A 20255-nucleotide genomic window follows, 5' to 3' on the forward strand; every position below is an offset into this window, starting at 1 on the left:
GGTAGACATGCTTGGAAACAGATACGGAGGCCACAAGTGTCCCTGGCAGAAGCGTCCACAGCCGCAGGAGCCTTGATCCAGTCAGGATGGTTGGTTGTTCCGAAGATTGCCAATTGGCGGACGGATCCCACACCCGCATGGGTTCATTTTACTGCTCTAGGTTGGCTGCAAGGGAAAATCGTGGTTGCTATAAAATAGATGCAGTACAAGCTTGTCGACAGCGTTTCGCTCAGTTTGTGGAAGTTAAAGTTCAAATTTAAAGCCCGCGATTCTATTGTTTCAGTCTAGAATCTCTTGCAATTGCACATGACCTGGCCAGGGTCTTCCATCCTACTTGAGCAAACAACGATGGCAGGTACACGCAAGGTTGTCCCTCGCAAGCGTGCTCAGTTATCCAATGAAGATTCAGAACCCGAATCTCTTCACAGCGACGCGCTCGATGACCTTCCGCCCAAGAAACGCACGCGTTCTTCCAATTCCAAGTCCGGCTCACCTTCGAAACCCAAGCCCAAGCGTAGGGCACGTAAAGCCAAGGAAGATGATGTTAAGGATGAAGAGGATGTAGATGCCAGCGACGTAGATCTGAAGGAGGGGCAGCAAGTTGTGGGTCGCGTTGTGCAAGCTCCAAAGACAGGCTGGGGTAAGTTGGTCATTTCTCGCTTCAGGGATGATCAACTTACCAGTTTTAAAGTGCCTCCTGGTCAGGTTTCACAGAACACGCTTGATTTTCTAGCGCAACTCAAGGACCCTGCGTGTAATGACCGCGAATGGTTCGTACTTTCATCACAGCCGTCATTCATTTATCGTTGGCTGAGAATCTTCACGCGCTTCTAGGTTTAAGCTACACGGTATGTGGGGATTATGCATTAGGCTGAAGCTCTGATCTTATTTGGCAACAGAACCAGTTTACCGTCGCATAGAAAAGGAATTCAAGGACTTCATCGAGGCGTTCACTAATATGCTCACAGATGTCGACTCCCAGATCCCACCATTGCCCCCCAAAGACGTCATCCACCGCATATATAGAGATGTTTGTCCCCTCACATGTTTCCTTCTGTGGACTTGCGGACCTGATGTCGTGTGCGTAGGTCCGCTTCAGCAACGACAAAACACCGTACAAGAAGGGACTATCTGCGAGTTTTTCGAGGAGTGGCAGGAAGGGGATTTTTGCGTTTTGTAAGTTTCGTATCATTTTACTTTCGCTGCAGATATCTAACTGTTCATAGACCATGTGTACGCACCTCTTAGCATCAAAGTCGGATAAGCTGACTGGATATGTGCGCGTTGTTTGCTCACAGAATGAGTCAGTCATAGCTGATAATACTGGTTTGGTGTACGCTGACATGAATAATGATTAGTCAAGCCGGGTGACGAGAGCGTCATCGCTGCAGGTGCATGGTGTCCTGCTAAGAACGAACTCGCGACTCTCAGGTGCATCTCGTCTCCGTTTTGTTTCCATGGTTCTTTTCATGTCTTTCTTCACCTAACAGAAATCATCTGCTTCACTCCACACCCGCTGCTAAAAGTCTGCACACGATCCTGTCCTCCAAAGCATTTACTACCCATTTCGGCCCTCCCCGCCCACACCCGCATGGAGATCGTCAAAGCGTGTTTGGGCATGAAGATGAATTAAAGGTGGCGCCAAAGGGCGTGGATAAGAACCACAAGTATGTGGTAGAGTATCATTCGAGTCATGAGGGCTAATCGATACACTATACTATGTGTTTCTAGAGATATTGCCCTCCTCAAATGTCGCTCCCTCGCAGTTTCTTGTCGGTTCACGGATGCCCAAGTCGTTACACCTGGATCCGAGTTTATGGATACACTACGTGGTGTTGCAGGTGTGATGACGCCATTTGTCCATTGGTGAGTGTTGTTACTCGATCTCTCGGACCGATTCCGAATCAGAGGCGCCATTCGCACCAAGTCCTTCATTTTGAGTCTAACTTTCGGAGTACATGGACTGATATCACTTCCTGTAGTTTGAATGATTTGATGACGCTTCCTGTGGATCACGGTTCGGATGAAGAGGACGAGGAAGATGATACTGGGGGTCCGCAGGAAGATGAGGGTGAGGGCGGAGATGAATAACGAATAGGAAGCCTGAATTCATTTACCAAAGCTGAGCTGGCTGTTTAAATATTGCCGGTATTAATTTTCTCGCGTATCTTACTGCCATCTAGTATACACGGTGTAAACTATTTGACACATGCACGATGGCGATTGTGTCTACCCCGGGCCCATCACTCACTAGTCTAAAGCTAACCTTCGTTGGATAAATGGTAACTTCACCTCAGTATGGGTGCGGGGCAAGAAACCTTGCAAGGAAGGTCGGCCGGACTACTCGGGGGACTTTTTGTTTCTTGCCTCAAAATGCTGAGCGGACTGTGAAATCGGCCAATGTTTCTATGACGAGATGCATATAGATAGACTGGTGACCAGCCCCTCTATGAGCACCAGTCTAGCATAAAGCCAATAACTTATAAGTAGCTAGTAGTTACTTGTTCAGGTGCGTCGTTACACAATGCCAGGTACCGTCTCACTCCAACCGACTGCAATCCCAATTATCGACTTTGCATACTTCGGGGATGGTACTTCTCCAGTACGTAGGGTGCTCACAATGCACATGCGACGATAATCATTGAAGCTCCTTTTTTGACATGCAGGAAGCGACAGAGATAGGAAAGCAATTAGTGAAAGCTTGTCAAGAAGTCGGATTTGCATACTTCCGCAACACTGGTATCCCTCAGGCAGAGGTGGATTGCATGTTTGAATGGGTGTGTACATATCATCGCATGTGCGAAATTCACCCCAACGAATGAGTGTGCATGAAGAGCAGGAGGTTATTCTCGCTTCCAATTGAAACAAAGCTACTGGCTCCGCATCCTAAGGAGGGATGGAAAAACCGGGGATATAGCGGGGTATGTTGCTGAGTTACGAAGACCATCATAACATGTCTTAACGAATGTCTCAGTCCAGGTCGGCAGGGAGCAAGCTTCACAAATGGTACGTATCAGTATCATTCGAATTGCCAATATCCTGACTCGCGTAGGTGTTCGACCCAACGCAGCTTGCCGCGATACGGAAACAAACTCCTGATTTCAAAGAATCATTTGACATTGGGCGCAATAATTGCCCACTTATCTCCAATGTGTGGCTCCCAGAGCAAGTCCTTCCGGGTTTCAGAGACGCGGCATCTACTTTCTTTGATACATGCCATCGCTTTGAGATCGAGAAGTTGTTACCTGCATTATCTCTAGGGCTTGAGCTCCCTGGCGGAGGCGAATTCCTGGGAAAATATCACCAAGAAGTAGAGAATCAACTGCGATTATTGCATTATCCAGCTGCGCCTGCGGAGGTGTTCGCACGCGGTGAGAAAGGGAGAGTTGGTGCACATACGGTATGTGATTATTTGAGCAGTAGTTATCATGTGTCGCCAACAACGAACGATAGGATTATGCATTGGGCACGATTCTGTTCCAAGATGATGTTGGGGGACTCGAGGTTGAGAGCCCTCGTGGTTCAGGAAATTTTGTCGCTGCGTCACCCATTCCGGGAACGGTCGTTTTCAATATAGGAGACTTCTTGATGCGGTGGTCAAACGGTACGATTCTTCGAGTGGCTGTTCTTCGCCATAATGATATATACTTTATCCTAATCAGATACGCTTAAATCAACATTGCACCGCGTGTGTGCGCCTCCGAACGATGGGAAGTTGGGAATGATCAAGGAGCGCTTCTCGATCCCATATGTAAGCTTCCTACAGACATTTAATGCATGTTAGATATTGACGCTAGATTAGTTTATGTCTCCTGACAGAGATCTTTTGGTTGACTGCCTCCCTGGCTGTTGGGATGAAGACACACCGAAGAAGTACGAGCCTGTGACCGCAGGGGCGTATGTTGACATGAGGATTAATGCTACGTATTCATGATTTACCAACATGGAATGATTCTGTCTGGATGTTGAATGGATGGTGAAGGTCTTTCCTAGACCTTTTACTTCTTGCTCCGATTTCACCATAATATCTGGACCCTCTGGTTACTGGCAATCCATCGGTCATCTCGTTTAACACTGCAAAAGGCTAGTGCGTTGCAATGATCCAATTTACTCTGCCGCCATGTTAATATCATCAGAATCATTTAGATATCACCAACCAGTACACGGGCGCCTTACTATGCTTCCCAGACCCTAATTCGTTCACAGCAGCTTGTGTGGAGATTGGAAATCCCTGACACCGAAAGATTTGCTAGCTTTTTATCAGTGAACCAGCAGTTCCAAAACGCCTGAAGTGTAAACGATAAATGATTGAATTAGCTGACCACGCTACTATAGTATACGCACGACGTATATTGAGAGCCTCGTCAACTTGTGGAATGGATGGACTTTGTAAGGTGAATAACAATTAGATTGAGATTACATTGGGACTGTACCCACGATTAAGCCACAGTCGCAAATCTAGTGATATCTGCAACAAAATCGTACATTTAGCATATTGCGAGCATCCGTTCGGCAGCACAAATCCGGGGTTGTTGATTTCGCTTCACGAAGCACGGGAATTGCATCATACACATTCTGCGACAACGCTCCCGGTAAACGACAAATACTGAGGAGTTTCCAAGCACTTAATCCGAAATGGCGCCACGATGAGGCGTCTACTTGTCACGGCCTTGCAGAGTTGGGTCAGCGCAGAATAGGCGTAGGGTGTGCACAGTGCACACATGGGCGAGTTATTGAAAGGTAGGGCGAACACGGCCGAGGTACTACTTGCGAGCTTGAAAGCTGCATCAGCTATGGCATCGCCGCGAGAGTAAGTAAGTGTTGGTTACGAGCAGAAGCCCATCTACAGGCTTGTGTTGGAGGAGAGCACGAGGTATGAGCGCTCTGAGCTTTGAAGTGAAAAATAGCACCGTATGTAGTATTATGTAATATTGGTCTGTGCGACATCGCATGTACAGAAGTTGGTCGCCAATGGTACTATTCATCAGATGCGGCGATGTAGTCCCCGTAGTCGGACCGGTTGATATGCAGAATTCGAAGGATCCTTGAGCCTTCTTTATCCAGGCGGTGATTAGCTGTTCAAATTTTAAATGTATGCAATTGACTGATTGCCACGAAACACTTATACCATGCGGCACCACTCGAGATTCCGCGGCTGGAGCACTCTGTCCATTTGATATTTAGTACTAGTGGCCCAGCTCCCTGCGATTGATTGATGGCAGGAGTATGTTTAAAGATCTCAGTTTCTCTATCCGAGCCGAGAGTTGGTTGGTAGTAATGTCTACCGAATCACCGTCTGAACGCCAGCACGATGGCATATCCCTCCTGAGCTTAACACTTTTCACGGGCATTTGCTACGGGACTGTACTAACCATCTACATCCAGTGCCTCTTTTCATTGGTCCAGAGTCCGATGCGGCAGTCTCCCGGGCAACGACTATTTTTCTTCGGCTATACATCCGCCCTGTTTATTCTTGAAACAGTATATGCCGCTGCAAATTCTCGAAGAGTTTGGATAGCGTTCGTTATAAATTGGGGCTCCCCCACTGGTCCAACAAGTTACGAGATCAGTTTATGGCATGACTGGGCCAGTATAGTGGCAATGGCATGCTATATCATCTCCAATTGGTTGGCCGATGCACTCATGGTAAGACCATCAGTGTTATCTATGCTCATGTAGATCGTTGACTCGCGCCTCTCCTTAGCTTGGGCGCTGTGTGATCCTGTTCCGAAACATGGAAAACACAAGATGGCTGATCCCTATCCCATGCAGCATGTTCTTTGTCATTATTGGTATCTACTACGATATAAAGCGTTGACTTCAAAGTTGCTGACAATACATTGACAGCGACTTCTATCGATCTGTTTGTGAACATAGCAGAAGTGTCCAAGTCAATGGAAGCAATTACCAAAGCCTATTGTATATTTGTTGTGGTCGATCTCTGCTTTAATATTATCACGACGTCATTGATAACCGCTTGCATCATGATGCACCGTGCGAAGCTCAGGAAATCGATAGGCAAGCAAGCTCTCATTATTCTGATATACGCTGATATAGCCTACGTCCTCCGTTCAGGAACTCGTGACCATGGGAGGGAGTACATCAATATTATCGCAATGACCACTGAATCTTGTATGATTTCTGCGATTAGCTCGATCATCTATCTCGTCCTCTACGCGATGGATAGCTTTGTTCAATACCCATTCATGGCCATCCAGAACCAAATGCAGGTAAGAGATAACACTACATCGTGCCATCTGGATTTCATTTTAATCAATGCAGGCCGTTGCACCATTTGTATTGATCTTGAGAATCATCCAGGGAAAAGCATGGACATGACGCACAGATGTTGATATCGAGGACTTTCCTTCCAGCTCCAGCGGGCATCGTCTTAGTGCTCGTTCTTCTGAGGCATTCACCGTTGTGTTCGCTTACAGAATTCCGCATTATTAACAAATAGCTCCATCACGAGCCTAACATAAATGTTACACCTACGTAATGTACAGAACAGTCAGAATATTCACACAGCCGTCTAGACTTTCGTCATGGACTGATTTCTGCAAGCGGTGGAACAGAAGTAATCTGTCCCAGTCTGTGGGTAGCGTTGGCACATAATGCATCCAGGAACCAGTCCGAGGGTCACTGCTTCTCTAAAGGACATTTAGTATCTTTTGGAAATCGACCTCCTGTGACCACTTACTCTCGGTGCCGTGTGGAGCAGTAATCTGTCTTCACCCCACCTCTATCAACAAAAGACGGTTTGCCACAGTTGGGGACAAGACAGGTACCAGTAACATGACGGGCTGAGGTGCTTTGTTTCAGCGAAGCATGCGCAGTCTTGACTGGTCGTGACGGAGGAGCTGGAGTAGGTTCTTCCTCATCATCTGATGGATAGTCGTCTAGGTCCGTGCCTGTATCGTCTTCGACTTCCTCATCAGCATCAGCGTATTCGTCGTCGTCATCCTCGCTGGACCCATCTGCAAATAGGAGTAAGTATCGAAGTCAGATGAGCGGTGATGGGTAACCTTTGGTCACTGCGTGATGCATTGCCGATTTAGAAGTTTTGATAGGCTGAGCAGTGGCAGGAAGGCGAACGCCTTGCTTTGGAACAGATCGTCCATGCACAGCAGGTTGCGCAGGAGGAACGGTAGCGGCTTTCGACGCGCATGATTTACCGCAGTAATCAAAATTACTGAACTTCGGCTTTTGCCCACAATACTGGAATGAAATATGTTTCATGACTGCCCAGATCATCACGATCCTGCACTCACGTCGCAGAGCCGTCCCGGTTTTTGGGCTGGTGGAGGAACTTTGGCTTTGGGATGTGGTCCTGGTTTCGCACGAGGCGCAGGTTGGTGCACAGTGGCCGCCTGAGTGGCGCACGTTTTGCCACAGTACTTATGAGTACCGAATTTCGGCGTCTTATGGCAGTTCTACACACAAAATTCAAGGGTGAACTAGTACTAGTAAAGACAGGGCAAGCGATCACTTACCTCGCAAAGTCCAGTAGCCATCGAAGTTATCTGAGCTGCTGCCCAGTTCAAAATTGCGTCCTGGTTTATAGAGGTGGTGGCCATTGGCATGAGGCTGCGGAGACAGCCCAGGCGTTGGGGTGGATAGTACCACACCACAACGTGCTGTCCGCATGTCAGTGCACGAGGCTGTCTGTTATGGAATGGAGCAGTGCATCTAACCCAAAGAAAGCAAAACAGGGCACGCCCTCAGCGATTCTTAGGCCATCTGTTTGTCTCCTGTGCTCCTTCGATCAAGGGGAGGCATTGCACGCGGTTAGATCATCCTGACCCACAAGGAGATCCAAACATTTCCGGCAAAACTTGGTTTGCGCTCACTCAAGAGATTGAAATACATAAATAAATCATGATGACTGTCCAAACTAACGAGGGCGAGGTTCAAGTTTGCTTCGTGTACATCACGACGAATCTGGGGACAATCGCATCTGACACTCGAACAACTACCCTGTCGCCAGCGACAACCTGCAAGTATAACGTCAATGAAAGCTTTAATTTCAAGTACAAGTCACTTACCGAAGTGCTCTTTTCGAGGTGTTGCGGCAAAACAACATCGCAGGCGATCGTGACGCGGTAAGGCGAAGACAAGCATGAGGTAGCGAACGTATCGGCAGAGGCTGGGTTTCTAGAAGAGTACAGTCCCTTGCCTTGTCTTAACAACGAATAACGAATGATAAAGATGAAAATTGCGTCAAGTATGAAATAAAGATAGCTGCTCACCTCCCTATATTGTATGGAATACCAAAGGCGACACGTCTAAAAGCTGAGCCCACGACATTGCAGATGCCGCACGAGTTCCACTTGCAAAGCGTGGGACCTTTGGTCCCCATGTCGCACATACACTGAGATGCGTGAAATGTGCGTAAGACGTGGGTCTGCCCAGTAGCTTGTGAGCCCTGTCTATGGATAACTAAGTCTGGCACTGAGCTCGGTGCAAGAGGAGCTACTCACAGATATTTATCTTGGGCATCGGATATACTCGCCGGATAAGATATTTCATACAGCTTTTCCACCAACGCTGATCCTTCCTGGGACAGCCACTTGTTATTCCACTCCCTCACAACTTGGAAAGACGTCAATCAAATAGCATAAGCGTGATTCATAATATCACGTACATTCTCGCCACACAGTCGCAGAACTGGGAATCTCAGACAAGTGAACGACATCCGAGGGTGTTTTAGGCTTCGTATTCCCAGCAACATTGTGATTATAAGTTTGTAGTGGCGTCTTGGGGCCGGGAGAAGCTGATGGGGGAGGAAGAGCACTCCCCTTCCTGTTGACTCTCAATCTCTGTCTCAAGAAGCATTTCTTCACTGCGGCTTACTTGGCGTGATCAACAGAACAAAACCCATTGAAAGCAGTCCCTGGGTTGCTGCAGCCTCTGAGCAAGCATTCAGACGCTGCCTTTCCTACCCCAGTCCGAGCACACGAGCGACCACAATAAGAGTGTTGTGTTCCACTTGGATCAATATATTTCGGCTTCATACCACATGCCTATCGCCGACATGGTTCAATATTTCGATAGGAAAAAAAGCGGTACACGAGACATACCTCGCACAAAGTAGCATTTCGTCGCACAGTGTCGAGAGTTGTAGTCATCGTAGGAAATATGGCGACCTCAGGATCACCCACCAAACAAGATAACTGGCTGCGCATATGGCCCACGTGTAATGCACACCCTACGTGCGCGTGAAGCAGCGCCACTACGGCGCTGCTTTCAGCACAAACCGTCACTGCATCATGGACCCAGCTTTCCTCGAAGCAGCAACGTGTCGGCGGCACATGGTGCATGGGAATAAGAGGGTCGCGCCCCATACATAAGCTTCTTCGTACAGAGACCGAAAAAAATGTAACATAGCGACGAGCATGAAGCCCACCACGAACCAATCGAACCAAGTGACGACACTGCAATTACCTCGAAAGCCCCAGAAGGCATCGACGTCCAGCAAAGACAAGAGTAGCCAAACAATACTCCTGACGCACCACATGGACCTTGCCCAATCATTTCGGGTCGGCTCAACCGAACCACAGAGTCCCCGCAAACTTGACTGGATCAAGAAAGGACTCGAGGAGGATCGTGGATACCTGTCGGATGGCGGCAAAGTCAGCATTGCCCATACAAGCCATGCACTGCCGCCCCAAACACCACGTGGATCGCATGCCCCTCGTGTATCGTCGGCGCAGCGTCCATCAACATCTCCTCAGTCATCCCCACTCACCACCCGCCCAACTCCGTATTCCAGTAAGACACTCTCAGATGGGAAGCCAAATAAAATACTTTTCTATCATGCCCACGATCCACACTATGGGTTCACTAATTTCTCATCCGACCCCATTGAGTACAATGGAAAGAAATACCCCACGAGCGAACACCTCTTCCAGTCGCTGAAGGTAAGCCGTTTTACGAACAGTGTCATCATCTGATATGTCACTCACTACTGTCACAGTTCATGGAACGCCGTCCCGAGCTCGCAGAGCACATCAGAACGTGTTCCACGCGTCCGCGTGTGGTATTTGACGAAGCCCACAGGTTCAGTCCTGAAGTGCGATCTGATTGGCTGCAAGTGAGAATTGAGATGGTGAGGATCAGTATCGACTGCAGTTGCGTTCAGCTGATGACACAAATAATCAGATGGACCTTGTTCTCTGGCATAAATTCTCGCAGAACAGACATTTGAAGGAAGAACTACTCTCTACTGGAGATGCAGAACTTGTCGAGGTTAGTAGATCTAGATCATGAGGGCCATGACGAAGTTTACTTATATTCCACAGGATTCTGATAAGGACTCATTTTGGGGTATCGGAGTGGACCGGAAAGGCCAAAACCAGTTAGGCAAGGCTTTAGTGAGGCTTAGGACCAAGCTGAGGGACGAGCAGAGCAGTAGTGCAGGGAACAAGGCTTTGACGCTCTTGAGGAAGACTGTTGGACGCTGATATAGCACAGAACTTGAACACGCTTGAAAACTGTATTTGTATATTCTCATCCCGGTACAGCGTTTAGCTCTGTCGACTGGCTGAATAGATCGACCCTGCGGTGAACGTGATGGTAGGAGGCGTTGCAAACTTCAAGTGATCTGAAGGGCGCACCTTGTCCACTGTCCAGGACCACGACATCAACTTTTTAGTGAATTGGATTACATAATACAGTAATTGGACCCGGGCAACTCCTACGGGTAAATACAAAACCTGGGCCTGAATAGCAAGTCACCCTCACACGTTTATTCGACCCATAGCTTCGCCCAAAGTCCAATCAATAAGCGTAGTGCATGATGCTAACGTCGTATCTTTGACTATCGTGTTTGATGGGACAGATATCTAGAACTACGCGTTTCAGATAATCAATGGTCGGCGATGGTGAATCCACGTCTAGACTCTGTAATCCAGTGAGTGGTTCAGTTTGGAGTGGCAGTCCAATTCGATTGGGACGGATGAAAGGAACATATGTGCAGGGGATAAGCAAGGACTCTCAATTGAAAGTGCTTCAGAATTGAACTTGAAAGAACCGACAGTGATTTGGTGAAGGGCACACCGAAATGATGGGCGTACGCATTGTAGATGTCCTGTTCGAGTAAGCCCGTGTATGATACAAGCACGAATGTAATACAGATACTGTAAAGGTACGAATGAGAACTGCTCGATGAACCGTGTTTCACATTTTAGCCATTGGAAGTATAGAGCGCGCTTGGTCTTACTTGAGATCTGAGTGAAGTGCTGTTAAGGATTATAGATGGGGTAACATTATTGAAGACTCACCACTGAACCAAGCACGTAAACTGGCCTTCATAGTTTCATCACTCTTGTCCATCATGGATTGATACGATTCGACGGCTGCTCCAATTCTACCTGCCCGAATAAGTGCCTTGCACTGTTGCTGGTTCGCGGTTTGCCACAAGGACTTGAGGTTCCAACCGAAAAGCTGGAAAACAAGCAGATGAGTATGAAAAGTCCATTCGATTGCGTGACATCAACGCACCACGGTGAATTCCTCGTGCGTAGAATGAATTGCCAATTGATGAAAGGAAGCGCTTGCGTTGACGGCGGCATTGAAGTGGTCAATAGCTTCACTGTGGTGCGCGTTGTGCAAGGCAACCATTCCGAGTTGGACGCGTAGGTAGGTCTAATGTGCAAGAATCAGAAAAATCAGTGTCGGCTCATGAAATTGGGCTTCATCCAGTGCGCGATACTCACTTCTACAATACGGCATGCAACAGGATCGACATCGGGAGACACAGCTAGCTCTCCGAGGCGCAGCATTGCCTCCTCAGGTTCATTTGCGTTGAACAGTGAGATGGTCTAAAATCGCATTGAAGCACGCGATACGTAAGAAGAAAGATTACTTGCCTTGATCAAGAAAAGAAAATGACTGGTCTTTAAATCTCCGTTGGTGAATACGGACGCAAGGTCAAATGCTGTATTCGCGGCCCGGACCTGCCCCTTCCCACAGAGGGCAATGCCCTTGGAGACGTGGCCTGCAAACGAAGGTTGAATGCTGACAGACTATGCACCAAAGTTAGCTTTCATAAAGGAGAAATATAAGTTAGTCTATATCACCTTGATTGAATCAAGAAGCGCGCGGTCCCAGTCGGATTTTCGCGCCATAATGAATGAGCGATTGGCATAGGATATATGATTGTTGGCATCAGCATCAATTTCTCGATTTAACACCGTTTCAGCGGTAGGCAAGTCCCAAGCTATGCATGCATCGCGAGCTGTTGGGTTCATAGCAAAGACCTGCGTGAAGCATGGTCACATTCTATTATGAGTCAAAGGTAGGAACGTCATGCCTTAAAATCAGGGTAGGCTTGAGCCTTGGCATAAGAAAGATGCTTAGACGACAAAAGGGCGCAAAAATGATACAAAATTACCTGGTGCATCGCCTGCTCCACGAGAACCTCCTTTGGGCCATCCTTTGGAATCGCGTTTTCGGATAGTGGCCACTCTGAGATCATCTTTTCACTTCCGCTGAGGATGTGCCTGTCATCAGAGAATGTAACGCAGGACACTGGGTGAGAGTGCTTGAATGAGACAATGGTTCGCCGATCTGATAGCTGCCAAAGGCGGACACGGTGATCTTCAGATGTGGAGGCAAGGAGAGTGCCACCAGAATTTAGGGAAATGGCGTTGATTCTCTTGAAATGGCCCTTCCAGGGATCACCAACCTGCTTCCAGGTCGATGGATCCCACTCCCGTATACTGGGATCAGAATCATCTCCAGCTGAGAAAAGCCGTGTGCCATCGGATGTCCATGCGAGTGAGATGTTGCATCCTGAGTGAGCCTTGAAGTTTACAACACATTCCCTTGTGCTTGTATTATAAATTTCGATATCGCTGGATGTTGCAATGACAAGAAGTTCGCCAGACGGCGAATACCGAACGCAGTGGACACGATCAGCGCAAGTGATTGGATTTCCTAGCAACTCCCAGGTTTTCGTACTGAAGTACTGAAGAGTGACGTCATTTTGTCCAATCCACCTGCAATTGCCAGCATCGAGCCATCTGGACAAAAGTCCAGCGAGCAGACGAACTTGTGGGCTTTGATGGGTTGAGTGAGAGGTTCCCCAATATCTGCATCCCAGGCGATAACCCCTCCATCGTGATCACCGCTTGCTATCAATTGCCCATCTTGTGATACTACCAATGCCGAAACCATAAAGCGATGTCCCTCCAATTCTTTCAACACAACACCCTCCTTCATGTCCCACAAGATGATCTTGCCGTTTGCGCCCGTGACCATGCGTCGTCTGTCGGGGAAAACTGCGACTGCGCTTACATAATTACCTTCGTTGAGAACTCGAACTGGTGTGGGGGGAATGAGCTGCGCCATTTTTAGAGGTTGGTGGTGTTAAGCACGGTTGGCGTGGACTTTGTGAGGGTTTTGCTGAATCAAATTTATGCTGTTAGGCGCCCAAGACACGAGACTGTTTTCATAAGTAAGCGCCTTGCTTGACCTTGCTTGTCAAAATGTCACGGCTGAGCTCGTGAACCACCGCAGCTTTTTCAACTCTCCATGTGCTGCTCCCGGGCCCCTGACTTTCTATTAGGTCGGCATTCAAAGACCACCCGTAACATCTCGAGCCTTCTGTTCCCCAGAATGTCTATGATAGAGGTTGGGGGACTTCCTTTGATCTCATCTGGGATTAGCATTACAGGTATGCAAAACTCTAGATCTGCTATTATGGATCACTGAATGGGCGTTTATCCGAACTCGGTCATGGGTTTACTCCAATTCGATGTTCCGAATTGGTTTTATCCCTTGATCAATCATCGTCTCACCTGCTCGGGTCGCCCTGCATCAGCGTTCGTGTGTTTCCATATTCCATATTCTCGATACGGCGTGCATGGATAGACTCGTGGTAATCGATCACTGCTATCAATCGCTTTGGAGAGATTCTCCAATGTTGCATGACAGCTTCTAGCGGGCAGTCCAGCTTTTGTTTTATACATGATCACAATGATGGTGAGCACATTCTGCAGAAGTCATGTCGCCGACAGCCTGATGACGTTCTTCCGTCATTTCTTTGATCCTAGTGGCAGTGGTACGCATCTTTTTTACCATGTTCTTGTTCTCGTCCTCATGCGCATCTTCCACATATCTTGTACCTATATCTGGCTTCTGAAGACGCCATCCACCTCATACAAATCTTTATCTATCCCCTCAAACATTCATTCCTTCCGTAGCATGCACTTCGGCGTTGTTAATTTTTACTTCTGACGTCCCTCATCCGTCCTGACCTCCATTTGAAATGCAGAATTCGCCGAGGTTAGCAGATGAAGTTGTACTCTGATACCACAGCCTCAGGATTCCAACCAGGACTGGTTTTAAAGTTCCGGGGTAAAATCATCGTGCAAGGCCTTGGTAAGCCTTAGGATCAAGTTGAAGGATGGGCAGAGTGCAAGAAGCAAGGGTCACGATTGAGGTATATAAAAGTGGCATCCCTGAATCGATACTACACTCAGCACCCCGCTAACACTCCAACAATCGTTTCACATCTAGCAATCATGAAAGGATTTTTGTCTCTTATTCTTGTCACCATCGCTCTCCTGCAGATGACAGCGGCGGCACCCAGGGGGTGTACGTTTTACCCTGCATGTTGGGCCGATCTTCTTGACGCAGACGTCAGACAAGCTCGAGCAGAGTATGTCCCAACTTGTCTGTATTATCTGCATCCCGTCTAACAAGAAGCGCGTGGCTAAAGACTCCCTTGAGACCAAAGGTAATTATCTAGTGCTAGTCTTGTTTTCGAGTGTTCTACTTACTTGCCCCAATACACAGCTCTTCACGAAAGTATGTCTTGAGTACAGTATTGAGTTTCAACTATGTATTTTTAACATCATTCTAGCCTAAGGATAGAAGCGCGAGGACTCGGATGTCTCTGAAACCAGTCGTCTGAATTATTCCTCTGAAGTCTAAATCTTGTGGGATGAAGGTTGTCATGGTCCAATAACTACCAAAGTCTGAACACGTTTTTATTTATGTATTACAATATACTGCGCTGGTCGACGTCTGAATATTCTTGAAATCACGAGAACGTTCGTGTAATCCTATTTGATCGCTTCTTCACACCACAAAGACGCTTTCGCGCTGCCTGTAATTTGAACTTCGTACTTGACTCCGAAGTGCCAACTTTGAAACTGCCGCTGGATGTGCGCGCCCTGCGTAACGTTGAACGCTAGTTTATGTCTGTTTACCCACCTGTGTCTACCATAATGTAATCCGAACAACTCGAGGATTCCACTGGAGTGGGCTTTGATGGCTTGGGTGAGTGATGTTTAAATCACAGGTGATGAGCGTCCCGTGTTCGTCACCACTTGCTATCAATTGTTAATATGTATCACGCGATACCGTCGATGCATTCACGGTGCTCCACTGATGCCCCTCCGATTATTTTAACAGAACGCCTTCCCTTATGTCCGATATTCCACAAATCCGTGACCATGCGTCGCCCGTCGAGGGACCCTGCGATCGCATTTGCGCGAAGTTTATTTACTTTTTGATTATTGATGCGCATTCTACCACCATCGTCACGTTGTTCATGATCTTCGAACAGTCGAATGGTGTGAGGTTTAGAATGAGCTGCGCCATTTCTAGAGGTTGATGATGTTGAGGACGGTTGAACTAGACTTTGCGGGGAAATTGTGTGCATCCTCACTGTTTGTTTTATGCTGCTCCACAATGTCAGGCGCCCAAGACGTGGTGCTATTAATATCATAGGCGCCTTGCAGCTATGTGTTGAGCCCTTTGGATTTCAAATTTCAATTATAAAAGTCAACAACCAAATACGGGTTCCACTTAGTGATTTGTGGAGTTTCTGTTCCCTGGAATAATGTTATTAGCAGAGATCCCCAGTGGATTCGCTTCAGAGATGTTAGTTTTTTTCTAGCGAGGTCCCTCACCCAATGTTTCCACTTGCTTTTCACCAGAGATGCAGAACTTCTCAAGGTTAACAGACGAATTTTTAGAGCAGCAGAGCGGATCGTACGACGCGTTGGCACAGCGTGGAACCAAGTGGAGTAATGTCCTGTGGATAATAATCCGACTCGGGTAAATAACAACTCTTGCGAAAGAAGGACATCCAAACCACCAATCCCTTCTCATACCCACCCAACATCACTCGTCAAACGCACCCATAGCCCGCACACCCTCCACCAATCGTCTATACTCCCTCAACAACTCCCCCACCTCCGACACCCTCAAATCATCCTCCGCGCACTCCATAAACCGCTTGTTAGGCGCCGGAAGCCGTATCGAAATGGGAGAAGGCGCGCGCGATGATGTCGGTGAGTCGGTGCGGTTGTGGTGCGAGGGGAGTAGCAGTGAGGAGCGTGTAATGGGGGGTGATACCGTCTGTAACAGGATGAAGATGTGTAAATTATAGATAGAGCACGTCAGCGATGACTTTAACGCGTGAATAAGCAAAGACAGACCTTGTGTCCATCCGTTCCTGACAGCCTCGAAAGCCCTGGCACCTGCGCCAACCGATCCGTTAAGCTCTTCCTACTCAGCGCAGAAAGCTTCTTCTTTTTTCGTGCTGTTCCGCTGTTCCCGCTCATCATGCTCTCGAAGCTTCGAATACTTCTTGCATCGCGGGCATGTTCTTCTTCCTCACTTTCTTCTTCCTCGTCCTCACCGTCTTCCTCTTCTTCTTCCTCTTCCTCGTCGCTCTCTTCATTCTCATCCTCCGTCCCTCCCACCCCCACATCTTCATTCATATAAATCGAGCGTATAGAACCCGGGCGCGACGACACCTCCACGAGCTCCCTCTGCCCATCCTCCCCCTTCCCATCCCCCTTCCTCCCCGGCACCAAACTCGCAATCGAGAATCCGCTCTCTCGTCTCAATAGCCCCATGTTCCACCGTGCGTCACTTGTCTCTGTGGTGGGAGTAGACGTGAATGTCGAGGTCAGGGTAGGCGCTAAAGTTGGAGCAGATGTTGAGGTAGGGGCGGATGGTAAGAAAGAGCGGAGTACACCGAATGAGCTGTCGACGACGCCGGAGATGACTTTATTAGCGGACCCTGCAATAGCGTCAACGCCATGTTCTACGCGTCCGCGGAGGCTGTCAGGCGCGTCTGGTGGCGCGTCTGGCGGAAGTGTAGTGCGCACGATTGGGATTGGGGTGAGGTCTGCCGTGCTGCAGCAAATAAATGTTAGCGTATCGAATGAGAATGGATGTTAGAACATAGGAAACAAGGAACAGCAGTTTAAATCAGGCAAAGAAACGATATGAATGATCGAGAAGCTGAAACGCCCACCTAACAATACCAACGCCTCCCCCAACACCCACAGCACCAAGATCCACATTCTCCAAAAACTCCACGACAGCCATCAAATTGATCAAACAGTACCGCTCCTCTCCACCAGCGAACACAGCATTGCGGTAACGCTGGGTGAACAGAAGGTGCGAGACTAGGCGTGTGGGGTTTGATTTGACAACGGCGAATATGAGAAGTGGGAGGAGGACATCGCCCGATACTGTCGTCGGCTGTTGGACGTGAGACATGGTCAGTCTGGGCGAGGAAGCGCGGGGTGGAATGGAGATGGGGGATGATGCTGTCGTCGAAGACGGTGCCTGTGAGGATGAGACACTTGGTAAGAGAGACAACTTCTCGGGTGACCCGTGAGCTGCATCCCCATCGGATTGTGGATGGGGTGAGAATAACGCGTCGGGAGAAGCAACGATCGGGATGTCCACAGCTTCGATCGGTCCTGGGGGTGGACTTGCTTTTCGCTGCGGCGGCTCGGGTTCCTCAGGCTGTTTTTCACCGTTGCTGAGTTTAATCGGAGGAAGGCGGGAAAGACCATCTTTGTGTAATTGAAATCATATATTAGGGAACAACACGTATGCATATATACATTTCACTCACCTACTGTGAGCTTGTGCGCTGCGACTAGCACAGCTGCCTTCTCACTGGGTGATCTACAGGCAACGTCTAGCTGAGATAACACTGTGAAAGTATCAATGAATATGAATCATCAGCACGTGTGCATGTGTTAGGAAACTGACTCTCTCCACACGCTCTGACTACGACATCGATCTCAGACCTAGCGCCGCCAACATCAACATCAAGATGCTCGAGCCCCAGATCAAGAAGGTTGAGAGCTGCGATGTGGCTTGATAGTGCCTCGTCATGCGAAGCGTCGTCAGAGTGAGATGGGAGGAATAGTCTAGTAGGAGTCAGCGCTGGAACAGGAAAACTGACTCTTCTATACTGTTCACGTACCGATCATAAAACAAGGTAGATAGAGTCCCCTCCACCACCTCAACGAGTTCCTTAACTCTGGACTCTTGTTCGTCTTCTGATGCCTCGCCTTTCTCTTTCTCGATTTCAATCCGTACTTCTCCCTCTAATTCCAGGTAAAACTCCTGAAATGTCTTAGACAAATCTTCGGGGCGATCTTTCCCTGCATCGAGATTGACGGCCCATGTTCCGTGTTTACTTGGGCTTGCGCCGATATCGTGAAGTTTCTTCTTCCCAGCAGGACCTCTAACGAACGGAAGTAACGGGGATGCAAAGGATTGTACACGCTCAATGATCATTGCTGGGACACCAGCCATTTCAAGACTGGATGTGAGCTCGGATTTGAGCGCAGCAAGAACGTCTCGCATCACATCATATCGATATACCGCACGAGAAATACTGAATGCGCTGATGAGAATGGGGTGATCCTCTGGAGGAGGTATTAATGGCGTCTGTATGGGTGGGAGGGAAGCAGCAATTAATGGAGGTGTGGTCGTGGGCTTGACGCCGAATAGAGAAGCGAAAGGCATGGCGAGGCGCGAAGGTTGGGTAGCGGGTGTGGGTCGTGGAGGTAGGGGTGGCTTTGGTGGACGAACTTGAATTGGGAGGGAGGTACTGTGTGCCGGGACTGTATATGAGGGGTATCCAGAGTCTGGTGGGAGTGAAGGGAGTGGGGGAAGAGATGAGAGAATGATGTCGGGAAACTTTGTTGGCGGGAGTGAGGAGCGAAACGTCAAATTTTCGCTGAGTATACGTGTTAGGTCAGATTGCTAAGTAACGGAAAACATAGAAGAAACCAACCTAGTTAAGTGTCCGCGCAAGCCAGAAAGTGTGACCACTTGAGTATTTTCTTTGGATAAAGGATCGCACATGAGCACATGATCTGACATGAACTCGGGCGTGATCTTCTCCTGTCCTGAGGATTGCTCAAGCGGGAGCAGCAGGGACGCCTACGAAACCGTTTTCCGTGAGCTGAATTGTCACAATCAATGAAAACGTACCTTGCCCTTGGTAATAGCACCCCATATTTCAGCCCACTCTTCGGTCTCCCCGTCTTGGCTTAGTTTCTCTAAAATAGCCCATCCGAGGCATGCAGTATCGAGACCAATGTCCTGTGCTGCAGCCTTGAGGTTCATCAGCTGGAGCTTGCTAGTCGCGCCACCCGTGAGTTGGTGCTGCGGAGAGACTGAAACTGGCGGTTGGGCAGTGGTACTGGTTGTAGGCAACCTCTGTCTTGGCGTGTATGGGGCATACTTTGGTGTCGAGGACGACTGGGTTTCCGGTGTGGGACTGGGGGAAAGGGTAGATGGACCAGAAGAGAGGAGTGGATGCGTGGCGAGATTGTCACGAGAGCCAGTCCTGGCAATAGATGCGCCTTGGACGCGTCCTATCGAGACAGCAGGAAAGTGTCCCTCTCGTCGTGTAGTCATTATGGTGCAACACTGGTTGATGCTGTTGAAGCTTGAGGTCTATCCAGATAGCGCAGTTGTAATTGCTCTCACATGCGAACGTTGCCAACTTGCTATGATAACTTGTCGACGATCTTCAAACAAAGCTCAAGTCTACCGGTCCCTGTGAACGCTGGTCCCGTAACTAGAAATCTGTTGGCGTTAATAGCCTTGTGACAGTTGGAAAGAGTTGTTGTTTGACGCTGACAGACGGACACGCTTCAAGTTCAAGCGTGCTGTTCCCAAAACCCTCGCCGAAAAGAGTAATTCAGCCCCTATGGAACACGTTATATTCGCGCTCTTCACAATTAATACAACCTGAGGATATTCTGCGCACAACAAGATAATTAAAGGCCATGCAATACCTATTTGGAATAATTCTAATACCGTCGCACGAGATATAGCAACTAGCGTTTCAGCGAATGGCGATTCAGACGTCAATGAACCAATACTAATGACATTAACCTGGAATCCTCAGGCTGGTACCACTAGTAGAAGTGCACGTGCATGCTCGTGCATCTCAATCAGCCCTTCTGCAA

At 48.4% G+C, this 20255-nt stretch overlaps 6 protein-coding genes across 6 annotated transcripts; 3 read left to right on the forward strand and 3 right to left on the reverse strand.

Moving 5' to 3' along the window:
- The first annotated feature begins 236 nt into the window (after positions 1-236).
- On the forward strand, positions 237-2306 carry DFJ58DRAFT_808868 (uncharacterized protein). The gene is made up of 9 exons (XM_041391320.1): positions 237-640; positions 692-770; positions 835-848; positions 900-1030; positions 1089-1176; positions 1359-1431; positions 1491-1667; positions 1732-1866; positions 1983-2306. Exons 1-9 carry the CDS (start codon positions 307-309, stop codon positions 2089-2091), a joined length of 1140 nt encoding a protein of 379 aa, XP_041239421.1. The 5' UTR covers positions 237-306; the 3' UTR covers positions 2092-2306.
- Positions 2307-2524: 218 nt separating this feature from the next.
- On the forward strand, positions 2525-3934 carry DFJ58DRAFT_666662 (flavonol synthase/flavanone 3-hydroxylase; the record flags this gene model as incomplete). Its single annotated transcript, XM_041382573.1, has 8 exons — positions 2525-2602; positions 2667-2777; positions 2835-2921; positions 2980-3006; positions 3053-3400; positions 3454-3604; positions 3663-3751; positions 3803-3934. The coding sequence occupies 8 exons, from the start codon at positions 2525-2527 to the stop codon at positions 3932-3934; spliced, it is 1023 nt and encodes a 340-aa protein (XP_041239422.1).
- Positions 3935-5374: 1440 nt separating this feature from the next.
- On the forward strand, positions 5375-6431 carry DFJ58DRAFT_808873 (uncharacterized protein). The gene is made up of 4 exons (XM_041391321.1): positions 5375-5646; positions 5705-5792; positions 5848-6230; positions 6283-6431. The coding sequence occupies exons 1-4, from the start codon at positions 5413-5415 to the stop codon at positions 6337-6339; spliced, it is 762 nt and encodes a 253-aa protein (XP_041239423.1). The 5' UTR covers positions 5375-5412; the 3' UTR covers positions 6340-6431.
- DFJ58DRAFT_808877 (uncharacterized protein) lies at positions 6432-7660 on the reverse strand. The gene is made up of 5 exons (XM_041391322.1): positions 7494-7660; positions 7272-7433; positions 7026-7218; positions 6701-6977; positions 6432-6650 (listed from the first exon to the last, which is right to left on the reverse strand). The coding sequence occupies exons 1-5, from the start codon at positions 7581-7583 to the stop codon at positions 6533-6535; spliced, it is 840 nt and encodes a 279-aa protein (XP_041239424.1). The 5' UTR covers positions 7584-7660; the 3' UTR covers positions 6432-6532.
- A 94-nt stretch (positions 7661-7754) lies between these two features.
- DFJ58DRAFT_76995 (uncharacterized protein) lies at positions 7755-9482 on the reverse strand. The gene is made up of 7 exons (XM_041389046.1): positions 9081-9482; positions 8854-9023; positions 8645-8802; positions 8481-8592; positions 8250-8429; positions 8046-8181; positions 7755-7994 (listed from the first exon to the last, which is right to left on the reverse strand). The coding sequence occupies exons 1-7, from the start codon at positions 9342-9344 to the stop codon at positions 7911-7913; spliced, it is 1104 nt and encodes a 367-aa protein (XP_041239425.1). The 5' UTR covers positions 9345-9482; the 3' UTR covers positions 7755-7910.
- A 6255-nt stretch (positions 9483-15737) lies between these two features.
- Positions 15738-19940, reverse strand: DFJ58DRAFT_77051 (uncharacterized protein). Its single transcript, XM_041389092.1, has 9 exons — positions 19270-19940; positions 19070-19218; positions 18251-19012; positions 18034-18194; positions 17894-17974; positions 17282-17831; positions 16455-17160; positions 15941-16374; positions 15738-15845 (listed from the first exon to the last, which is right to left on the reverse strand). The coding sequence occupies exons 1-8, from the start codon at positions 19696-19698 to the stop codon at positions 16138-16140; spliced, it is 3075 nt and encodes a 1024-aa protein (XP_041239426.1). The 5' UTR covers positions 19699-19940; the 3' UTR covers positions 15738-15845; positions 15941-16137.
- Positions 19941-20255: the final 315 nt, after the last annotated feature.

This window comes from Suillus subalutaceus, assembly GCF_016647625.1.
Source record: "Suillus subalutaceus strain FC151 chromosome Unknown DFJ58scaffold_127, whole genome shotgun sequence".
Lineage (NCBI taxonomy): Eukaryota > Fungi > Basidiomycota > Agaricomycetes > Boletales > Suillaceae > Suillus > Suillus subalutaceus.

Bases quoted from the DNA above. Each gene is read 5' to 3' on its own strand.
- DFJ58DRAFT_808873 (XM_041391321.1), top strand. From the start codon at position 5,413: ATGCGGCAGTCTCCCGGGCAACGACTATTTTTCTTCGGCTATACATCC. The intron at 5,647-5,704 runs GTAAGACCATCA...GCCTCTCCTTAG, and splicing joins GGTTGGCCGATGCACTCATG to CTTGGGCGCTGTGTGATCCT. The intron at 6,231-6,282 runs GTAAGAGATAAC...TAATCAATGCAG, and splicing joins CCATCCAGAACCAAATGCAG to GCCGTTGCACCATTTGTATT.
- DFJ58DRAFT_808868 (XM_041391320.1), top strand. From the start codon at position 307: ATGACCTGGCCAGGGTCTTCCATCCTACTTGAGCAAACAACGATGGCA. The intron at 641-691 runs GTAAGTTGGTCA...CCAGTTTTAAAG, and splicing joins AGCTCCAAAGACAGGCTGGG to TGCCTCCTGGTCAGGTTTCA. The intron at 1,177-1,358 runs GTAAGTTTCGTA...AATAATGATTAG, and splicing joins GAAGGGGATTTTTGCGTTTT to TCAAGCCGGGTGACGAGAGC.
- DFJ58DRAFT_808877 (XM_041391322.1), bottom strand. From the start codon at position 7,583: ATGCCAATGGCCACCACCTCTATAAACCAGGACGCAATTTTGAACTGG. The intron at 7,434-7,493 runs GTAAGTGATCGC...TTTTGTGTGTAG, and splicing joins TGGCTACTGGACTTTGCGAG to AACTGCCATAAGACGCCGAA. The intron at 6,978-7,025 runs GTTACCCATCAC...TCCTATTTGCAG, and splicing joins GCATCACGCAGTGACCAAAG to ATGGGTCCAGCGAGGATGAC.
- DFJ58DRAFT_76995 (XM_041389046.1), bottom strand. From the start codon at position 9,344: ATGGGGCGCGACCCTCTTATTCCCATGCACCATGTGCCGCCGACACGT. The intron at 8,593-8,644 runs GTACGTGATATT...CGTCTTTCCAAG, and splicing joins TGCGACTGTGTGGCGAGAAT to TTGTGAGGGAGTGGAATAAC. The intron at 7,995-8,045 runs GTAAGTGACTTG...TTATACTTGCAG, and splicing joins ACCTCGAAAAGAGCACTTCG to GTTGTCGCTGGCGACAGGGT.
- DFJ58DRAFT_77051 (XM_041389092.1), bottom strand. From the start codon at position 19,698: ATGACTACACGACGAGAGGGACACTTTCCTGCTGTCTCGATAGGACGC. The intron at 17,975-18,033 runs GTCAGTTTCCTA...ATACTTTCACAG, and splicing joins AGTCAGAGCGTGTGGAGAGA to TGTTATCTCAGCTAGACGTT. The intron at 17,161-17,281 runs GTGGGCGTTTCA...TATTTGCTGCAG, and splicing joins GGAGGCGTTGGTATTGTTAG to CACGGCAGACCTCACCCCAA.